This window comes from Oryctolagus cuniculus, chromosome 16 (assembly GCF_964237555.1).
Source record: "Oryctolagus cuniculus chromosome 16, mOryCun1.1, whole genome shotgun sequence".
Taxonomy (NCBI): Eukaryota; Metazoa; Chordata; class Mammalia; order Lagomorpha; family Leporidae; genus Oryctolagus; species Oryctolagus cuniculus.
Window position 1 is genome coordinate 19,534,695 of NC_091447.1, and position 20,428 is coordinate 19,555,122.

The 20,428-nt window shown below is 45.4% G+C and overlaps 1 protein-coding gene across 3 annotated transcripts in view; it reads right to left on the minus strand.

The window, feature by feature from the left end:
* The window catches only part of JAZF1 (JAZF zinc finger 1), a 335,261-nt gene that overhangs the window by 124,592 nt on the left and 190,241 nt on the right, over positions 1-20,428 (minus strand). For 2 of the 3 annotated variants that reach the window (XM_051853259.2, XM_070059687.1), the window contains one exon: positions 17,623-17,695. In XM_051853259.2, coding sequence (XP_051709219.1) covers positions 17,623-17,695 — 73 coding nt within the window. Of the gene's footprint in view, positions 1-17,622; positions 17,696-17,885; positions 17,944-20,428 lie in introns of those variants that run through there. The other variant, XM_070059686.1, reaches the window with a different exon arrangement.

Below are 20,428 nucleotides of genomic sequence, written 5' to 3' on the forward strand. Positions count from 1 at the left end.
TGAGATATTGCCTTTGTAATGAAACAAGTTATTTCTATAAGATATTGGATCAGACAAAAATACCAGTGGAATATGATTTTGGTTGTTGAATTTGTCAAGTTGGCAAAGGTTGGAACGCATTTGAATTCCCACTGTGGTGAGGAGGGGCAAGAGAGATCCTCATTCCCCTACGCCAGGGCTATTTCTGTGAGACTTCGGCAACATCCACACACCTCCCACTTGTGTACATCTTTACATGCTGCAATTGTCCCAACGGAAACTCATCCTAAGGGAATGACAGACCAAGGGTGCAAAAGATGGAAATAATGGTTGTTGAGTGTTACTTTTAATATTTATTTATTTTGAAAGCCAGAGTTAGAGTGAGTGAGTGAACAAGAGAGGTCTTCTATCCACTAGTTCACTCCCCAGATGGCAGTATGGCCGACACTGGACCAGGCCAAAGCCAGGAGCTTCTTCTGGGTCTCCCACATGGGTACAGGGGCCCAAGCACTTGGGCCATCTTCTGCTTTCTGAGTAACAGGGAGCTGGATCAGAAGTCAAGGACCCAGGACTTGGTCCGGTGCCCATATGGGAAGCTGGTGGCACAGGCGGCAGCTTTACCCACTACTGACACAGTGCCAGCCCCAAGTGTTACACTGTTGATACGATGATGGCTAAGAAAATGAAAACTATCTAAACATTTACCGAGAAAGGGTTGTTTTCAAAAATTTTTAGTAAACCTGCATGTAGGAGACTATCTACTTATTACAATGACAATATATATTTGGTAAAACGTAAATATTTCTGCAACGAAATTTTAAAAGGGGGTAAATTAAAAAAATGGGCTACAGAGCACAGTCCATTATATATATAATAAAATTATGTATAATAATCATATATATTTTTTCCTATATTTTTGGAATATATTCCAAATGTATAAGATGTTATAATAATGTTATATGTATAACATTTATATATATATATATATATATATAAAGTTTACATATATGTAAGAAACCAAAATGTTAACAGTGGTATTTCCCATGAATGGGTCTGGAAATGCAAGTAATGTTCATTTCTCTTTTATCTTTCACTGATTCTTGAATCGTTAATAATGAGAATATAGTCTCTGTCATATTTCAGATTTTCAAAACGGTTTATAGAATCCTGCAACAGAAACTTGTAAACCCTGGAGCAGCCTAAGGAACAAAGTGCTGCCCACACAGGTACGTCCCTTTTGCACCCCTCTCCCGCTGCCTCCGTCCTCAGGGACCTCTGACCCCTGGCTTTAGCAGTTCTCCATCATGTACACGTCTACTTCTTCACATTGTTATGGTACATATATGTATCTGCAAGCATGCTGCTCTCATTAGAAAAAAAAATAAAGCTGTTTTCATTTTTTAAGTTGTTTTTTGGAAAACACAATCTGACTGGGCTGCACCCTCCTCCAGATGGCCTTGGGCAGTGCTGGAGGCCAAGAGCAAACCCAGATACAAAGTCATCTGAGCAGCTGTGTAGGAGATGGTGTTGGCCCACCTGTACCCTGCTCGCTCCCCTGGGTTCATGGGCAAGAATGGTTCAGGGACCCCTGGGGGACCTATGATTGGGCACAGGAGGAGAACACAGAACAGAGGCAGCCCACAGCTTTCTGCCTGCCTGCTCCTTCTCCTTCCACAGATGAAAAAGCAAAATTTTTAAAAGTTCATTGCAATTTTCCACATGTGTGGGTAAACACTTGAAGGAAAATGTAAACATTTGTTGATGAACTATGGATGCTCTTTCTTTCAATTTTCTATTCCTATTACTATCGTTTTAGTATTTTTATGTAAAAAATTAAAGAGATAAGATGTATCAAAGGAAATTGCTTTATATGCCACTACAGAACCACCAGATTGATGAGAATTGAACGACTGGCAATAGAAATTGTTGATGAGTACACAAAACAACAGAAGCCCACGCCTTGCTAGCTGGAGTGTAATATGATTGAACCACTTCGCAAACCTGCTTGGCTGTTTCTAATCATTAAGCACACAGCTCTATGAAGCAGCAGCAGCAATTTTGCTTCTAGTGTTACATTAGAGATGAATGCTTCGTGCACAAGACGACTGGCACAAGGACGTTTGTGACCACTCTATCAGCAGTAGCCAAAGATGACCAACATAAACTTAGGTAATTCATATAACAGGATATTTTACAATAAACAGAGCATGTACTCACACATGTAATAATGTGGATGGATCTTAAAAATACTTTGAGCAAAAGCAATCTGACACAATTAAATGGTACTATCATCCTATATGCAACAGAAGTATTACCATTTAATTCACAGTTCACCCAATAAACCAACAGATGGATGGGGGAGGGGGCCGTGGTGACTGAGGGGCTGTTACCGTGAGATGGAAAAAAGCTTCGTTCAGGTGGAATTCCAAAGCCAGAACCAGGTGTTTTGGAAATTTGCAGCTTCCAGCGCCTACAGGGGTGTGTTGTGCTTGGGGAATTAGATACTGCAGGGCTTACAATGCTTTTTCAATCATTTGAATTAAGATTTCTTTGCCTTTGATATTATACACAACTAGGCACGTGCCCCTTTAAGACTAGAAAAATAAGGCTTTCACGCCTTAGCCTTTAAGATAAATCTGTGCCAAAGATCAGAAAGCATTCTCAAAATAAAGGGCAAATGAGCTAAGAGTACAATGTGCCTTTATTATTAAAAGCATTCTCGCTTTGAGTTTTCAAAAATATGTCTGCTGTCTAACAAAGATTAATGCCATGTAGAAGCCAGCTTTTCATCATGCTTATTTGGCTCAGGAGGACTGTACATCACTGGGTCTGGTTGGTGTAGCACACAATGATAAAATGGGCAATAAAAGCAGGCAGGCATGTATGCACAGGCATGGCGAAGAACAAGTCTAAATAACTTCCTTGCTAATTTGCACCAAATGCATCCATCCCAATAGTTATCAGGAAGGAAGCCAACCAAGTTTGCAGCAACAACGCCCTCTGCGCCTTCTGGTCACCTACATTACGGAGTGTCTGTTGATGGCCCGCCATTCCTCAGTTCTCTTTGTCTTGGAGTAAGGATGACGACACCACTTGTCCCTCAGTCTGGGCTAAAGGCAGCCTTGGGCAGTATGACATCAAGAGGCAAAGCACACAATCCGCCCAAGTGATTCTGTGCTTCCCGAGAGGAGCGCTGTTGACCATCGCTGTGCTCTGGTAACTTGAGATAAAAGATTGAGTAGGCTGAGGCTGGCACAGCCAAGAAAAGAGGTACCAGATACTGCCAGCCAGGCAGGGATGGCTCTGAGAGCCGGATCCAGTCTCTGGTCTTGGCATGCAGAACCCCATCTCGTTAGGGACGAGAGGGAATTGGCAGGAACTGAATGCTTTCTGGGCCCAGCATCTGTAAATTACGCGAGCCCACGTTGTCACCTAGATCTGCAGGGAAATTTCAGTGATCATGGAAGGTGGAAGCTGCTGGGAAGGCCTCTCTGCTTGTTGAACGTCACGTTTATGGCCTTAGCAACGGAGTCGAGGGAACTGATCGTCAAGGAAATGCACTCTCTTGAATCAAGCCAGGGGAGAAAGCCCCCGGGACGAGGCTGACGTGAGTGCAATGACCAGCGACTACATTACCACCTGCTTAGGCTGCAGTGAAAGGCCCTCCTTTCGCCGTTTGGTTTTATCAGCAAGTGGAGGCAATGACATAAAATACAACCCAGCGCTTAAATGATTCAAGGCTGGTAATTCCACACGGTCTGCAGGCCCATAGGAGAACTATGAGCATGTAAATTCTGAGCGGCTGCTTTTGAGGGGCAGTGCGTAAGAGGCAGGACAATGGAGCTGCGGATTAGGAGGCACAGGCCTTACCTTGGCCGTACCTCGATTCCACGTGGTAGTGAGGGAACCCCCCGGTGTCTTCTCATCCGAGTTCGTGGGCCATCCACAATGAGAAGGGCAGGAATACACAATGAAGAGATGTGTGGGTTCCAAGCCCAAGGCTGGCATTCACTAGTGGCATGAACTTGGGCAAGTCACTGCATTTCTCCAATTCTCGTAAGAAATGGGGTAAGAGCCATCTTTCAAAGGAGAGACACGGCTTGCTTGGGAAAATGTGTGATTTCATGGGAGAGCAGACACAAAGAAGTATCTGTGAAAGTCCTCTGCAAAACAGCGAGGATCGCACACCCTCTAGCCTTCTTTGCTTCCACTGTCCCATGCTCACAGGGCAGTGTGATGATGTATAAAACATGTGGGAGCTTACAGAAGGGAAGGCATCTGTATAGGGGAGGCACGGTGACTTCCAAGCAGAAGCAAAGGCTTTGGACTCACATGACTTTGGGGTCAGATCCCACCTCTAAAAGCCGACTACTTTGAACCTGTGACCCCTAACTTGGGTGTTCCTAATCTGTAACTCAAACATCACATTTCTTCCAATCATGAGTACGTGAGGTGAACACAGAAATTTTGCAATCATCCACGCGCACCTGAAGAAGTCAACAGCCCTCCGATACCAATTCTGGTACAACTGTAGCAGGTTTTTTTTTTTTTTTTTTTTTTTTTTTTTTTTTTTTAATTTATTTGACAGGTAGAGTTATAGACAGTGAGAGAGACACAGAAAGAAAGGTCTTCCTTCCATTGATTCACTCCCCAAATGGCCGCTACGGCCAGTGCTGCGCCCATCTGAAGCCAGGAGCCAGGTGCTCCCTCCTGGTCTCCCATGCGGGTGCAGGGGCCCAAGCACGTGGGACATCCTCCACTGACCTCCCGGGCCAGAGCAGAGAGCTGGACTGGAAGCAGAGCAACCGGGACTAGAATTGGGTGCCCATATGGGATGCCGGCGCCACAGGCAGAGGATTAACGAAGTGAGCCACGGCACGGGCCCCCTGTAGCGGGTCTTAACACACATCACGAACATGAAATGATAGAAGCCATGAACCCAGCACTTCAGCTTTCCGATTCCAGGTTTTCACAAAGCAGCTGACATCACTAAATTCCAAGTTAGTTGTTTGGGTATCTCGACAACTGGCTTTTTTTTTTTTTTTTTTTTTTTTTTTTTTTTTTTTTTTTAACAGGCAGAGTGGACAGTGAGAGAGAGAGACAGAGAGAAAGGTCTTCCTTTGCCGTTGGTTCACCCTCCAATGGCCGCCGCAGCTGGCGCACCGCGCTGATCCGATGGCAGGAGCTAGGTACTTATCCTGGTCTCCCATGGGGTGCAGGGCCCAAGTACTTGGGCCATCCTCCACTGCACTCCCTGGCCACAGCAGAGAGCTGGCCTGGAAGAGGGGCAACCGGGACAGAATCTGGCGCCCCAACAGGACTAGAACCCGGTGTGCCGGCGCCGCAAGGCGGAGGATTAGCCTAGTAAGCCGCAGCGCCGGCCTCAATCTTCCTTAACATGAACATCTTGATAAAATTTTTTGCCTTTCAAGGATTCTAGTTTGAAGCATTCTTCTGACTTGACTTCATTTGTGTGGCGATGGCAACATGGATGATAACCTTCCTTTCCTTGCCCAGACAACCATGGCTAGAAACAGGCTACGCACAAGCCAGCAGCACGGCTCTGGGGGAAGGACGGGGAAGTCTGAGCAGCCGCGTGGCCGACTTCACCGCACCGCTGTTAGCCAGGGACCAAGGTCTTGGCTGTGGTGGAGGAAATGAGAACAAGTTATTTAGAACCTGGGAACACGAAGCTATTTTACAGCTTGCCAGTGAGAGGGCCTTCAAAGGCAGACTAGTCTTTAGGCTCAGCATAATGAACTTCAATGTGAGAAAATTAAGTAATGTTTCAACTCGAGTCCCAAATCAACAGTCTCAGCAATATGAGAATATTCTGCAAATGGGAACTCACGAGGGCTACAGAGGAAAGATTCATGGTCTTCTTAATTAACTCCGAGGTGCTGCACATAAGGGGAAAACGATAAATCAAGTAGATTACTGCCAGCGATCTGAATTTCCAAATGAAATAAGAGAGGTGTAGCGCCTTGAGTCATTTTGTAAATGTGTGTGGTGGGGGTGGAGGGGAGATCTCCAAGGTCATCTCTTAGGTTATAATTTGCCACCTTGTGATTTAATTTCATACCATGTGCAAAAAGTACTTGCCCTACAGTCAGGTGTGAAAAGGCAAGAAGTAGTCAGACAGCTAAAATACATAATAGGAAGACAACACAATGGGCAAGCACATGAAACTGTGACCGTTCTTCATGCTTTCATCCAAAAACATGTTTACTAAGCACCTACTATGTACGGTGATGACCAAGACAAAGTCACAGAGTCCCTGGACCCATGGAGCTCACCCTTTGGAGTAAAATGCTTGTGTGATTTTAGGCAGTTGTAAGCTGTGCAGAATAATGGTGCAAGGGACGGGCACAGAGAGGGAGGAATAGGACCCAAATCAGACCAGGCCTGCCAAGCAGGAGGAGCCACTGATCAGAGAGAAAGGAGAGCAGGGCATGGACCCCGTGAGGCTGTAGCTGGAGGGGGACCTCCACCCTTACCAGAGGGACCACCCAAGACAAGAGCCTTGGGTTGGGCATGAGCTCTGGGTGCTCTGGACACATAAGCCATGGCTCTCCAGGGGTGAAGACGAAGGGGCGAGGCTGGAGAAGTGGTAGGAGACGAGGCACTCGGGCTTACGTTCTATCAGAATCATAATTCAAGCCAAGGCACCAAGTTCTGTGTGCATCAGGATTAATCTCTCTCTTGTGCTCTCTCTCTCTCTCTCACATACACACACACACACACACACACACACACACCTGGAACCAGTAAGAATGGCAACCCATCAACAGTGGCGTTAATCAGTCTAATAGCCTTAGCTCAGAATTTTATGTAGCCACTAAAAAAAATGATTTAGCTCTCACTCTATTGACTTGGAAGGAAGTTAAATGAAAAACAAGAAAAATGTGTGTACATGTGTCTAATATATGTGTCATGTTTATTTCAAGCTCTTATTTTTATAAAAACAAGTGACACAACCAGTCAGACCCCCATGTAACATCTGACCATGGGAAGAGCAGGGACAGACACCCAGCACGATGCCAAAATTTGTTAACTTGGGGCAAAAGGCTTGGCGAGGGATTGGAGAAAGGAAAATATATACCTTTTTATATACATTATATGCATCTTATATACATTTGTATGCAATTTAAAAATTTAGGGGCCAGCTCTGTGGTGTAGTGGGTTAACGTCCTGGCCTTGAACACCGGCGTCCCATGTGGGCGCTGGTTTGAGACCCGGCTGCTCCACTTCCGATCCAGCTCTCTGCTGTGGCCTGGGAAAGCAGAAGATGGCCCAGGTCCTTGTGCCCCTGCACCCACGTAGGAGATCCAGAAGCAGCTCCTGGCTTTGGATCAGCGCAGCTCTGGCCATTGCAGCCAATTGGGGAGTGAACCATCGGATGGAAGACCTCTCTCTCTGTGCTTCTCCTCTCTCTGTGTAACTCTGACTTTCAAATAAATAAATCTTTTAAAAAATTTATATTATTCAATGGTGTAGCAAAATGTGCTAAATGCTGTGCTTTCTGGGAAGGAACTGAAATATTGGAACAATGCATTCCAGGAAGCTGAGGAAACGTCACAAAACTGGAAGAGTTGCACGTTGACCCCGAGGGAGGCAGAGTGCCGGCAGAGACAAGAGGAGGGACATGGCCAGCTGAGGGCCAACTGTGCGGAGTTTTGTGCGTGGCACTGTGTGTGGAATGTCTCCCCCCAGACTTCCTGGCAGCAGCTGGTACACAGGGCTGTGGTGGAGAGAACCGAGGCAGGATGGGACGACCCAGAACAAGAAGTTAGAACCTCAAGCAAGGACACCAGAAGGGAAGCACTTGAGAGGCTGTGATGATGCTTGTATTATGGATTTGGTGCCCAATTAGATAGAAATGGAGATAAGAGAAACTGAAGATAATTCACTCCAAGCCTCCTTGACTAACCAATGGGTGGGTACCACTAAACAACATTAGGCACCAAAAAGCAGCTTTTTTTTTTTTTGTGGGGTAGGGGGCAGTATGGCATAGCCAATTAAGTCATGGCCTGCAATGCTGGCATCCCGTTTGGGCACTGGTTTGAGTCCTGGCTGCTCCACTTCTGATCCAGCTCCCTGCTAACGCACCTAGGAAAGCAGCAGAGGATGACCCAAAATATTTGACCCCTGTGCCCACATGGGAGACCCAGAAGAAGCTCCTGGCTTCAGCCTGGCCCAGTCCTGGTTGTTGCAGCCATCTGAGGAGGCAAACAACAGATGGAAAACATCTCTCTTTCTCCCTGTCTCTCCTTCTCTAATTCTGCCTTTCAAACAAATAAATAAAAAAATAGGGACAGTTGAATAGGTACTGAGCATTCATGAACCCACAGTCAGAAAGGGGACTGGAGGTGGCATGGGACTCGGGGTCAAGGAGCCCTCTCCACAAACAGGACAGCTAGGGTCATGGAATGGAGCCAAAACAGATGAAAGAGGACCAAACTTAGGGAGAACCCAGTTTACATGGCAAAGAAGTAGGAGACCCAGAACAGAGCAAGTGGAGAAAGGGCTTCAAAAACAGGAAGTCCGAGAGCTGCAAAGGCAGGAAGTCTTAGTAGGGCAAGGTGTGCAGGACAGTAGTGCAGTGTCCAAGACAACAGAACCATGTGAGCTGGGGCCAGATGAGCCTACAGCACCCGGGGCATGACTTCAGCAAGCCAGGGGAGTGGGGTTTGAAGTTGCAAAGATGAGAGACGGCTGTGGTGTGCAGGCTTTGAACAAAGGAGAGAGTGTAAAGAACATGGGTGAACTTGGCGATGTGAAAGAGGGAAGCCGAGACCTGATGCAGACATGGCTTCCGTTTTCTCAGTGCAGGAATTGAGTGCCTCTCAACTGAGTGCCTTTCCAAGTTGGAAAGGTTGTGTCTCTAGTGCTCTGTAGGCTGTGGGAGCAGTTCGCAGCAGGTGCCTGCAAGACAGGTGTCTTTTAGACTTAGGCTAAGGATGGGGGATGATGAACAGGTAGGGTCATGGGGACAAGGGAATCAATCTGATTGGTAAATTGGAAACTGATACCCACCAGTAGTCTGAGTGTGGAGCCCAGGCAAGGCAGGAGGCATTGGGGCCTTTGAGATCTCAAGGCAAGGTGGCACCAGGGAGGAGACACAGGCAGGGGAAGCTCTGTAGGCTCTGGTCAATGGGGAAACTTTACCATCTGAGTTAAGCAAAGTATCGCAGCTCTTGCTGAAAACAAAGTCCAGGAAATGGGTCTCTGCAGAGGGCAAAAAAAAAAAAAAAAAAAAAAAAAATCCCAGTCTATCTCTAGATGATTTCAAGATCACTCAGTCTCTAGTGGCCTACAATAAGTTTGAAGAGTCTGTAAAAATCTGGTTCAGTACAGCTTTGAGTTGGGCTCAAAGATGCAGAAAATGAAGCTCAGTACTAAATACTGATGAATGCACTTAATAAAGAAAAAAAAAGGTGCAAGGTGATTTGAGTTGCATAAGCAACCTGCTTAGAACACTGATGGTTCCAGGAACAAACCACAGACTTCAAAGACCATCGGAGGCCCAGGGCCTAACAAGTGAATCAAATCCCCTGGCTCTCCTAAGACTCACTCACAGTGAGTCTGCAGCAACAGAACCCAATTCCACTGGAATAAGAAAAAATGTCATATAAGGGTGCTCATTCCAGCTTCCCAGTGTCTCTTGTGGGTGTAGGGTCTTTGCAGAACTCCATGAGCAGGCAAAATCAGGTTAGAGATAGCGTAAGGAAAACCTGGCAGGCAGCCATGTCAAGTGTTTCTGCCGATATCCATAAAGATATAGACTAAGATAATGGCAGCACCACATCTGCTATTTGAAACCAAAATGCATGCAATGTGTTTATAGAACCTCATCAGGCCACAATACTCAGTCTGGGGCTGGTGCGCCCAGAACTTCAGATCAGGTAGATAGAGGGAATGAGACAGCATGGTTTGTTCTGTAATAAATATGACTGCTTTTGGAAGACCATAAACAGGTGGTTTCATAAAAAAAAGATTCAAATGCTTCAGGCTTATTTGTATAAAATAAATAGAAGGCCAGTGCACACTCAGCTAATTGCAGCATTTTTTATGAGGCTATGACTGACTATAATTTGCTGAAAGTGAGTCCAACTGAAACAGCAAGAGTGAGGGTTTGGGTGGATTAGGTGAGGTTTTGGAGTGAGAAGCAGGAAGGAGGAAGAAGGCTTTCATTAAGCAGTTCACATTCTGGTAGAAGAAGAAGAAAAAAAAAGCGTCCAGACTGATTTTATTTCCATTTGAAATGACTTCTTCTTTTGTATATTTTTACTTTAAGTCCTGGAAGATGTTTATAATGGTTGCTTCCAAATCTTAGTTTCCTGAATTCAAAATGTGGGCTCTCTCCAGGAGGCCTCATCAGCTGCTTTGTTTCCCTCATCCAAGGAAAGCTTTTCCCTTTTATTTTGCATCTAGTAATTTTTTGTTACGTACTAGACATTGTGTTGTCTGATTCAGGCAGATCAGTGTAGGCCTAGGTTTATACTTTAGGGGAGTAACTTTCTGGAAAGCCTAGAATGTCTTCTAAGAGCATCTTACTTGTCAGGACTCAGCTCCATACTGTCTCTCCTCTGGGGATCTTGTGGAGGTTTGCAGGGGTGGCAAAGTTCTCGTTTGTGACTTGAGGACTTCCTGGGGTCTCCGTTGGATGGCTGAGTTAACAAGTAGTTTCATGTTGGCTGGGCTGCAGTGCAACCTTGTCTCTTCCTTCCCTACCGTGGAGCAGCTGCTCTTCATGAGACTCCCAGCCTCAGCCTGGACATGTGCAGCCCACTCACAGCCATAGGCTCACAGGATCCCTCATACAGACTTCTGGAAAGCTGTCATGGTTCCTTCATTTCTGGTTTCCTCTCCTGCCATGCTCTGCTTGTGGTCCAGCTCACTCCACTCCACTAAGGACATTGTCAACCAACACCAAGAGCCAGGTGATCACGGTACTCATGGCCTAAGCTTCCTTTTTCTCAGGGACGGATTGAGGTCTTGTACCATGTGTTGCACAGAGCTGAAAACTATTACCCCACACGTTTGTCCAGTTGCACATGGCAGGGCTGGTCCACCATTTAGTACATTTTTATGCTGCCAGTCACATGAGTGCTGAATGAAAGTACACAACATTCCATATTTGTGCAGAGCTATCTCAATGCATTTGGACACTAGAGGCTCCCGATTTCTTGTTTCCCTGGGGTTCATGGAATCACCCATTCATTCTCTCACTGACTCTTAAGCAAATTCATCCACCCATTTAACCAGTACTGAGCATCTGTGACATGCCAGACACTGTGGAGACACAAAACCGTGGCCCTCATTTCCTAGTGAGTGCTGCTCTGGACCTCCTCTAAGACCGGACAGAGAATGGAACATCCATGGATGAGACATGAAGAATTAGATGCCCTCTCACTTATATAACACTATGTCATAGGTACTGTTATAGGCACTTTATACAATGGGTCTTCAAAAAGTTCACAGAAAAATAAAATAATGTGAATTATAAAAATCTATGTGCAGATTTCCAAGAGTTTACAACAAAATATGCTTACCTTTTATTTTTTTCCCTTCCAGCTTATTAAAGGAACCCTGGTATGCACTCATTAACTTAATACGCACAACAAGGCAGGCAGTATTAGAGACCAGGAAACAGAGGCAGAGCCTAGCCCGCTCAGTCACACAGCTCAGGAGCGGCAGAACGGTCTGAGATTTCTGAACAGAAACATTAAGAGCCTTGCTGTTTGTGTAAGCTGGGTCAGTGTCAGAGCAGGTTCTGAGAAGTGGCGGGATCGCTGTCAGAAAAATGCCCGAGAGGAGAAGGTGACCGAGTGAGCATGTTAGGCACAGCTTTCTTTTCCTCTCCCACTTGCTCGAAAGCATAAAGATAACGTTTTGCATTTAGAATCAGAGAAAGAATGGAAGGCCATTCTCAATAAAGGGCTTGAGGCTTTCCTTGGGGAAGCGGAGGAGGGTGGAAGTAATATTGCTCTAGCAACTCCCAGCTGGAATTTTTAGAGCACTATCTTATGGATGCTTCCAGAAGAAGTACCCTGGGACCAGATACAGATGAGGTATACATGACCCTGCTGGAGACGCAAAACACACATTGGCATCAGAGAGGGGCCAATATGTCCTGTAGTAAAGGATCCTACCTTATTTAACACATGATTATCCAAACTTAATGACTGCAGTATCCTAACATGAGTGAAGAGAGAAAGAGGAGACAGCGAGCGAGCATGATGAATGACTCTTGGAACTACTGTTCTACAAAACACATTCAATTTGCTGTTTAAGAGCAAATTCTAAGCTAAAAAAGGAGTTTTTGAGGTCAAACCTACAGCTACTGCACCAAGTATTGTAAAACTGTAGTAGTTAGTTACAGGAAGACATTTTATTACAAGGATTGAAAATAAGAAGGTAAAAACTTATGCATAGGTACATCATTTTTCATATCCTACACCAAATGCCCTATATATACATACACTTAAAAAAAGATAATTTGTAAGCTCCATTTTAATAAAAATGCACTTCGTAGAGAACACAGTGTAATGAAGAGTGCCATGCCCATCGCCACATCTTTGCGCCATCTCAGTTACCTGTTGCTGGGGACTCACAGGTTATTCATAAGCTACTGTATCAACTCAAGGCAGTTATCCTAACTATTCAGACAAGAATCCGAGAAACAAGAATTCCCAGAGGCAGCCCAGTACCCTTCCACAGAGACACACCCGACCTCTCTGCGGCTCACCTAGCCTCTGCCTCGTAGGCGAGTGAGGAGCTTGGTTTCCTGTGCGTTCACCGTACTCTGCCTGCTCTTTCCTGTGAACTGGAGGTGCCGAGGTGTCCTTCCCAGGACAGCCGAGTCCTGCTACACCAGAATTCATCTCGCGCTCAACCTCTGTCCCATAGCAGCACAGGCACTGCTGGGCCTCTCTCAGCATTTTTACTTCCTGCTGGCTCCTGCCAGTTCATCTTAGTAGGTTGCTACCCTCCAATTAACTGTGGCACAGCAATTATTCTGTATTACTCTTGTACATATGTCCTCTCTATCCAGCTCACCTATCCTATTTTTCAGTATTAGTCTTCCAAATTCTTTTCTTACTGTTCTCAACAAGATGTCAGGCTACACAGTGGTTAGATTTTGGGTCCCAAAGGTATGAGTTTGAAGCCAGGGTTCTTCCTCCCCATACACTAACACCTGCCCGTTCTACTCTGATTTCCTCCCGAGAGGTCAGTGGAGTCTTCAGAGGCTGCACAACACACAGAGTTGCAGCCAACTGAATGCAAAATCCAGCTGACTTCCATGAAGCCACTCATTACACAGACCTGCTTTAAAAGGAATCTGATACCTAAAAACACGTAATACGTTGCACATGTTATCTTGAGGAGTGTAGAGCAGTTTACAATAGGTGAAATGAAGGCATCAATTTCTACTTATTTTCTCCTTTAAAAAAAATCATCTAAAGGGTGGCTCCACTGCAAGGACCCAAGCCCTCTGTTGACTGGTTAGTTGGTGTTGTCACAAAGAAAGTTTCATCTCAATCGGGAGATGCCCCAATGTCTGTCAGGATTGGATAAACAGACCTTGAGCAGAGAAATAGTCATTCTTTTCCTGTTTCCACTGCTCAGCAGAATTAAGGTTTATTTCCCTCTGAGGTTTAAGGAAAACATTTTTGTTCGTGTCTGTTTTTAGAAATGCTACTCTTTTCTACTCTGTTCAGCACACTGCTGTCAAGCTTTCTCACATTCCCTAACCCCATAGCTCCTTTCTTGGGTCCACACTGGCTTCATCTCAATTTGGATACCGTGTGCTTCTTTCCCCCCAATCAAAGGTCCCCCAAGACTCCTTTCAGCACATCTTCCCTTCAAAGGGATCCCACGTGAGCAGCGCCGTCAGTAACTTGGGCAACCCTCCACGTAAACATCATCAGTTATCTCACCGGTCCTCTACCCACGTGCACTTTTACCAGTTTGCATTCAGCTGGCGAATGCTGTGGCTGCTCAGGCCTCTGAACACAAGGGGTCTGGTTCTAGATTTACCCACTCCAGACCCAACTTACAGTTCACAGCAAATACGGGAGGAACCCAGCAAATGACAACCGAGGGAAAATCCAGAGGGTGGGCACGTCCTGTGCAACAACTGGCCTCTCTAACAAGTCATCATCAGTGACACAGGCTGCGCCAGACTAAAGGACACTTGAAAGACAAAACAGCCACGTGTCACACGAAGGTCTGGGCTAGAGGAACCAAAGGCAAAGGACTTGTTTAAAGCACTGGCAGAGGTCTGCATCTGATCCGAGTGTTAGATTACGATTCAAAGGTACTGGTGAAGGTGTTTCCAGCTGGGGCACAGGGGCCAGGCCCAATTCATGTCCCAGGCCAGCTGAGGCAGGGATTGTAGTGAGACGGGGGTATTGGATGCAATGGCTCCCTGTCACTGTCACAGCCATGTCTCAGCTCAAAATGGACAATCTGCCCAGCACCTGCAGCCTGACAGGGCGTGGGTATAAAGCACCTGGGCCTGTTTCAAGACGGAAGGATACTTTAGAGGCTTTGGCAGAACCACGGGTCGACTTGCAGCTGGGCAAGGAGAGTGATGCACCCTCCAGGAAGGGTCCGCTGAAGAAATCGTGGAAGACCAAGGGCAGCCGAGCAGGCCACTCTGGAGCACCAAGTCTTCCCAGGACCCTGCTCTGGTGAGCTGGGCTGTCGCTGGATGCAGGTGACGTGCATGCCACTTCATGTTATTGCACTAGACACTGCAGAGTTTTGAGGAGCCTAATGTTTTTGATCCTCCCACATATGCTATTCTGTTGTTTGAAAGTGACAAAAATCGGCCGGCGCCATGGTTCACTAGGCTAATCCTCTGCTTGCGGTGCCGGCATACCGGGTTCTAGTCCCGGTCGGGGCACTGGATTCTGTCCTGGTTGCTCCTCTTCCAGGCCAGCTCTCTGCTGTGGCCAGGGAGTGCAGTGGAGGATGGCCCAAGTCCTTGGGCCCTGCACCCATGGGTGACCAGGAGAAGCATCTGGCTCCTGGCTTCAGATCAGCGCGGTGCGCTGGCTGCAGCGGCCATTTGGGGGTGAACCAACAAAAAAAGGAAGACCTTTCTCTCTGTCTCTCTCTCACTGTCCACTCTGCCTGTCCAAAAAAAAAAAAAAAAAAAAAAAGTAACAAAAATCACTGTTTTGAAAAAGAAAAAACAAAAACAAAAAACAAACCAGGAGCCTGGACCTCTTTCTCACGTCCCTGTGGAGCTGGCCACTTTACATGGCTCTTCTCACCCCATGTCAGAGTTCACAAGGGGAGGGGGGTACTCTACCTTCACTTGTACAGAAACCATGCAGCTAAAACAAAAACAGAAACAAAAAAACCAACCAACTAACCCATATGTATTAAAATGGAAAACTAGAGATCAATGTCTAAGAAGGACAGGTTGTAAAACAGTACGCCCAGTTCTTGGTTAAGAATTATATATATGTACTTTTAGAAAATGATCTGAAAATATGTGTCAAAGTGTTACCAGCAGTGATATCTGGGTGGTAGGACTATGTTGTTTTAATATTTTTTTTTACATTTCTGTCTGACGATATTTTCCAATTTTCTACAATGCCTATATACAGCTGTAATAATAAACGCTTACTTTAAACATGACTCACTTTCTCCCAGAAGGCTTATCCAAGAAATTCCATGTCCACAGCTCATGCCCCAAGTCTCTGGGGTTCCAGCACATCCTACTGCAGACTTTGTGCTCAGCTGTGGCCCTTGTTGCAAGTTCTCTGGTGGGTTATTTTGTGTGTGGCCCCTGTCACTATTCTGACTTGTCTTACAGTACTGAGTCATGCCTAACAGAATGTATTTGTCACTTAATGAGTGTCATTAGCCAGCACCTGCTGTCTAACACAGCTGACAACCTATTTTAAATTTTATTCATTTTGAAAAGCAGAGAGAGAGAAAGATTGGGTCAGAGGGATATCAATTTTTCAGCTACTGGTTCACTCTCCAAATGCCCGTAATAGCCAGTGGGGGCCAGGTCAAAGTCGAATGCCAGGAGCTCCTACTGGTTTTCCATGTGGGTGGCTGGCAGGGATGTAAGTGCCTGTGCTTTCCCTGTTGCCTCCCAGGGGGTGCAGTAACAAGAAGCTGGATCTGATCCAGGGCTGGGACTTGAACCCAGGCACTCCAATACAGGATGTGGGCATCCCAAGTAGAGTACTAACTGCTGTGCCAAATGCTCACATGGGCCAACAATGTGACAGTTGAAAGCTTCATAGATTCCAACAAGAACAAGGCTTAGTATTCTACAGATTGGGGAATACATAGGTGATATGTTTTATCCAAAACATAATAGCCACACTATTAAAAGTCCTATTCAATACCACAGCTAATCTATAAGCCTATTTACCTCATTCTCCAATATCAGTAGACTAAATATTTATTAATTTATGTAACTCTAAAGATTTTTTCATAAGCTTGGCTAATTGCTGGAAACAATTCAAGTTCTATGACAAACCCAAATAAGTCCATACGTCTTTATTAGTATCTGATGTGATTCTGAATGCATCCCATTTAATACAAGTCAAAAATTATGGGCAACAGAAAATGTAGAATTCTCACACTTCTCAGGAAGATCTGATAAGCAGGAAATCCCAAGGAGATATGTGAATTGACATTTATGTTATTAAATCCTTTTAAAAACATGTTTCACGTAAGAACTCGAAACTGAGCACAGGCGACTCCATTCACAACTCTATCTGGGCGGGAATTAAATGAGTTTTCTCAAAAGGCTCTAAAATGAAACAGTGCAGATAATTCATTCCCAGCTTTCCACCTCAGACCATGAACGCACCCTCAGGTACCGAGACTCAGACACTCCTCGCCTGCCGAGAAAGGGACAGTTGGGGAAATTCACTCCCTGAATTACGAGCAGAGAGTTTTTCATTCTCATTAAAAACTAGCCTTGCTTTCATTTCGTCTTTTTCACGTTCAAGGCCGTGTGTTTTCTTAACCTAAGTCGATTTCGGGTTCTCTCCAAAAATTACTGTCTCCTTAATTAGTGGAGCTGGCTGAAACACTAAGTCCTCTTTCAGACCTGATCTATCAAGTTCGAAATGGCCCTCTAAGGCTGGGCTCACATGCTCATTTTAAGTAAAAACTCATGTTAATGCTACACAAATGGAGTCCATTGCCGAGAATGTTTTTATTAAAAGATGAGTTGCTACTAAGTAACTTTCTGATATTAAATTATTTCAATTTGTTACATTCTGATATTCCAGCCATGTTTTGAGTTCATAAAGCACCTCTTCACCCCAGGATTTAAAAGGTTCACTGCAACATAAATCCATTAATTTTCCAAACTGCCCTACCGAGTCCAAAGAGCATATTCCAACTTTACATACAAAATACTTCCAGAACGAGCTTATAAATCAGTCAGGTTCTAGCCACATGCACAGAGAACCACGATTTTGCAGCTCCCCAACGGGGAAAGCAAGAAAATTGCACATAGAGGCTGCTTTGAAATCATCTCATGCAAGCATCTTGAGGCTGAAAACCCGGCTTGTTTCCCACTCTGTTCAAAAGACCCGTTCAACAAGCAAGTGGCAGCAGATGAGACTGCTATCAGTTCCAAAAATGGCTTACCTATTGATGTAACTGAGGGCGACATAGGTTGGCTGCTGCAGTTCTTGTTTTTCTAAAACACGTGGATCAGTATCTGTAATAAAAACACAATTATGATTTTTTTTTTCAGATTTTGCTTCGGAACATATGAGGCTCCCTAATGCAAAGTAACAGAGGCTAAACAGAAAGAGATTAGTTTCATGCCCCTCTTTTTTAGAGAAAACTCGGCCAGCAGAGCACAATCATTTGTTCATTCATTCATAAATAACAAGATATTGCATTACTTTTCGAGGGAATTCCAAACATCAACAGTGATAAAATGCCCATCTGTCACACAAACTCCTGCACAATCCCCCTCATAAATATTGGTTCTCACTGCTTACAGTTACAATGTTGGCATGGTTTTCGGTGGTTAATCGGCCTAAGAAAGAAAGTCTCTGTTAATTATGCTCACTTCAATGCTGGAACAAATTAGTTTCCATTGGAAAGCTCCATCAATTTGGAAATCTACTGAGTATTGTTCCTGTTCACTGAACACTTTTCTGTGTTTGAATTCATATTCTGGAGGGCAGCTCTTCTCCTTTTTAAATGCATAATGAGTTCATTCTAACTTCCCTGCACTCACAATGGGTCAGGAGTCAACAAGCCCCACATTCACTAGAGGGGCTTCCCCCTCCCAGGGACAGCCTCCACCTCCCCAGCAAGGCTCCCGCTCCTGAATGGTGCGCCCCCAGCTCGGCACCAAAATCTCCTTTTCACACAGCCTCAAAACATGTCCTCAAGCTTCTCACACAGACAATGTGCAAAAACCCGCATGAGCGTGTGCAAAAACAACGCTTAGACAATCATCCAAGGGAAGCAGTGTGAGGGCACCTTTTGTTCTCTCAGAACAAGGTTCACACACTTCACCCAGATCTCTTTTCATTGCAGCCTTGTTTAAAACCATCTCCTTATTAGAAGTCTTCCCAGCTGCGCTTGGCAGGTCACACCTTCTTTGATGTAATGACAGGTGTTGTTTCAAGCACCTCCATACAGGAAGTGTTTACTGCACGCTGGAGATGTAACGTACACGCCCTAACTCCCAAGTGCATTAACAGGTGTTGGGGCAAGAGGAGCGACACCGTGGCAGAGAACCTGGGTGGCAAAAAACGATAGCATAAAAGCCCATTTACAATGCTTTCAAATCCCAGACTCAAACTGGACATCAGTGCCAGTTGTATTCTCGATGTCAAAGAATCTCCTGTTCCCTTTATTGTTGTGTTTCTGCCAAAAATTCCAGGGACCCATTATTCAGAAATCCTGCTTCCTGGGTCTTTGCCACTGTAGGTCCTCGAAAGCCAGATTTTGAAACAAGAGACAAAGAGTCAGGGCTCGCAGTGCTAGCAGAGCGAAGGAGAACAGAGCAATGACCCAGCACTTCCTCCCCTCCTGCACGAGCAGCCGGGGCCCTCGGACAAAACAAGGCCATCTCTAAACACAAGGAGACACTCTCCATGGGGATGCATCCTTTTCCAACACAACTTCACACCCATCCACATCTGCCATAGTCCTGATGTAGAGACGCGGGGCCGAGGTGACGGTAAGGAGTCGGTAGAGCAGTGCCCAGAAACCATGGGCGCTCTGTCCAAAGAATGGTAGGCTGGCGTGCAGCTGGACACGGAGACACCCGGCCCACGAGGGCTTGCCAGGAGCTTAACCAGCTAAGAAACCATGTTGGAGACAAAAGCCATGAAAACGGGATGATGGAGGAAGATAAGGAAGAACAAATTGACCACTGCAAACGTTACTGGGAAATCCCTCCAGCACTCAAAACGGTTTCACCTTTAGTTCAGGAACTGACTGTTGAGGGGCCTGAACTCGGTTCACTTAAAATCATTCCTTAAAAGAGACATCTGGTGCATGATGACATAAGTATATTTGGGGGGAGGGGTGGGAAAGCACCCCTCTGAGTCTAAACTTTGTATAAAAAGGAATTGAATAGTTAAGAGGCCTATGAACATTCTTATATTTTCACTTTGGTCTCTATTTCTTTATTCCTGTAACCTACTGGGAACCTAATGTCATTCCCCCAAACCATCTTCTACAGGCTTCCTTTATACTCAAATTATCAGTTATAAAATATAGTGAAAAATTACTTCTCCAGGGGCCAGCACTGTGGCGTAGTAGTTTAATTCTCTGCTGGAGGTACCAGCATCCCATATGAGTGCCAGTTCAAGTCCCAGCTGCTCCACTTCTGATCCAGCTGCCTGCTGATGGCCTGGGAAGGCAGTGGAAGACGGCCCAAGTGCTTGAGCCCCATTCCCATGTGGGAGACCTGGAAGAAACTTCTGGTTCCTGGCTTTGGATCAGCCCAGCCCTGGCCATTGTGGCTATTTGGGAAGTGAACCAGTGGATGGAAGACCTTTCTGTCTCTCTGTCCGTAACTATGCCTCTCAAATAAATAAATCTTTAAATTACACAAAAATAAGTTACTTCTCCAGACTACTCTGAGTTTTATTTTTTCCTTTTTTTATTAGTATATACATTTACACCCCCCCACACACATTTCTATTATTTTCTTCATTAAGCTCTGCTGTCTCTCTGTGGGAAGAAAGTACCTTGGACAACATCCCACAGTGTTCGATGCTTGAAGTAAAGGTGCTGGCCCATGGCGCTCGCACCAACCGTGTATTGTAATCTGGGGTCACAGAGGCAAATGCCCAGCATTCCCTTTGCAAAGTAAGCTTTTGAAATTCTTTACTGTGCCCCTCAGCCTTTCATAACCTGTGCTCGCCCACCCGCAAATTCTGAGAGGGAAATAGACTGCTGGTGGCTTCCAAATGTCCCC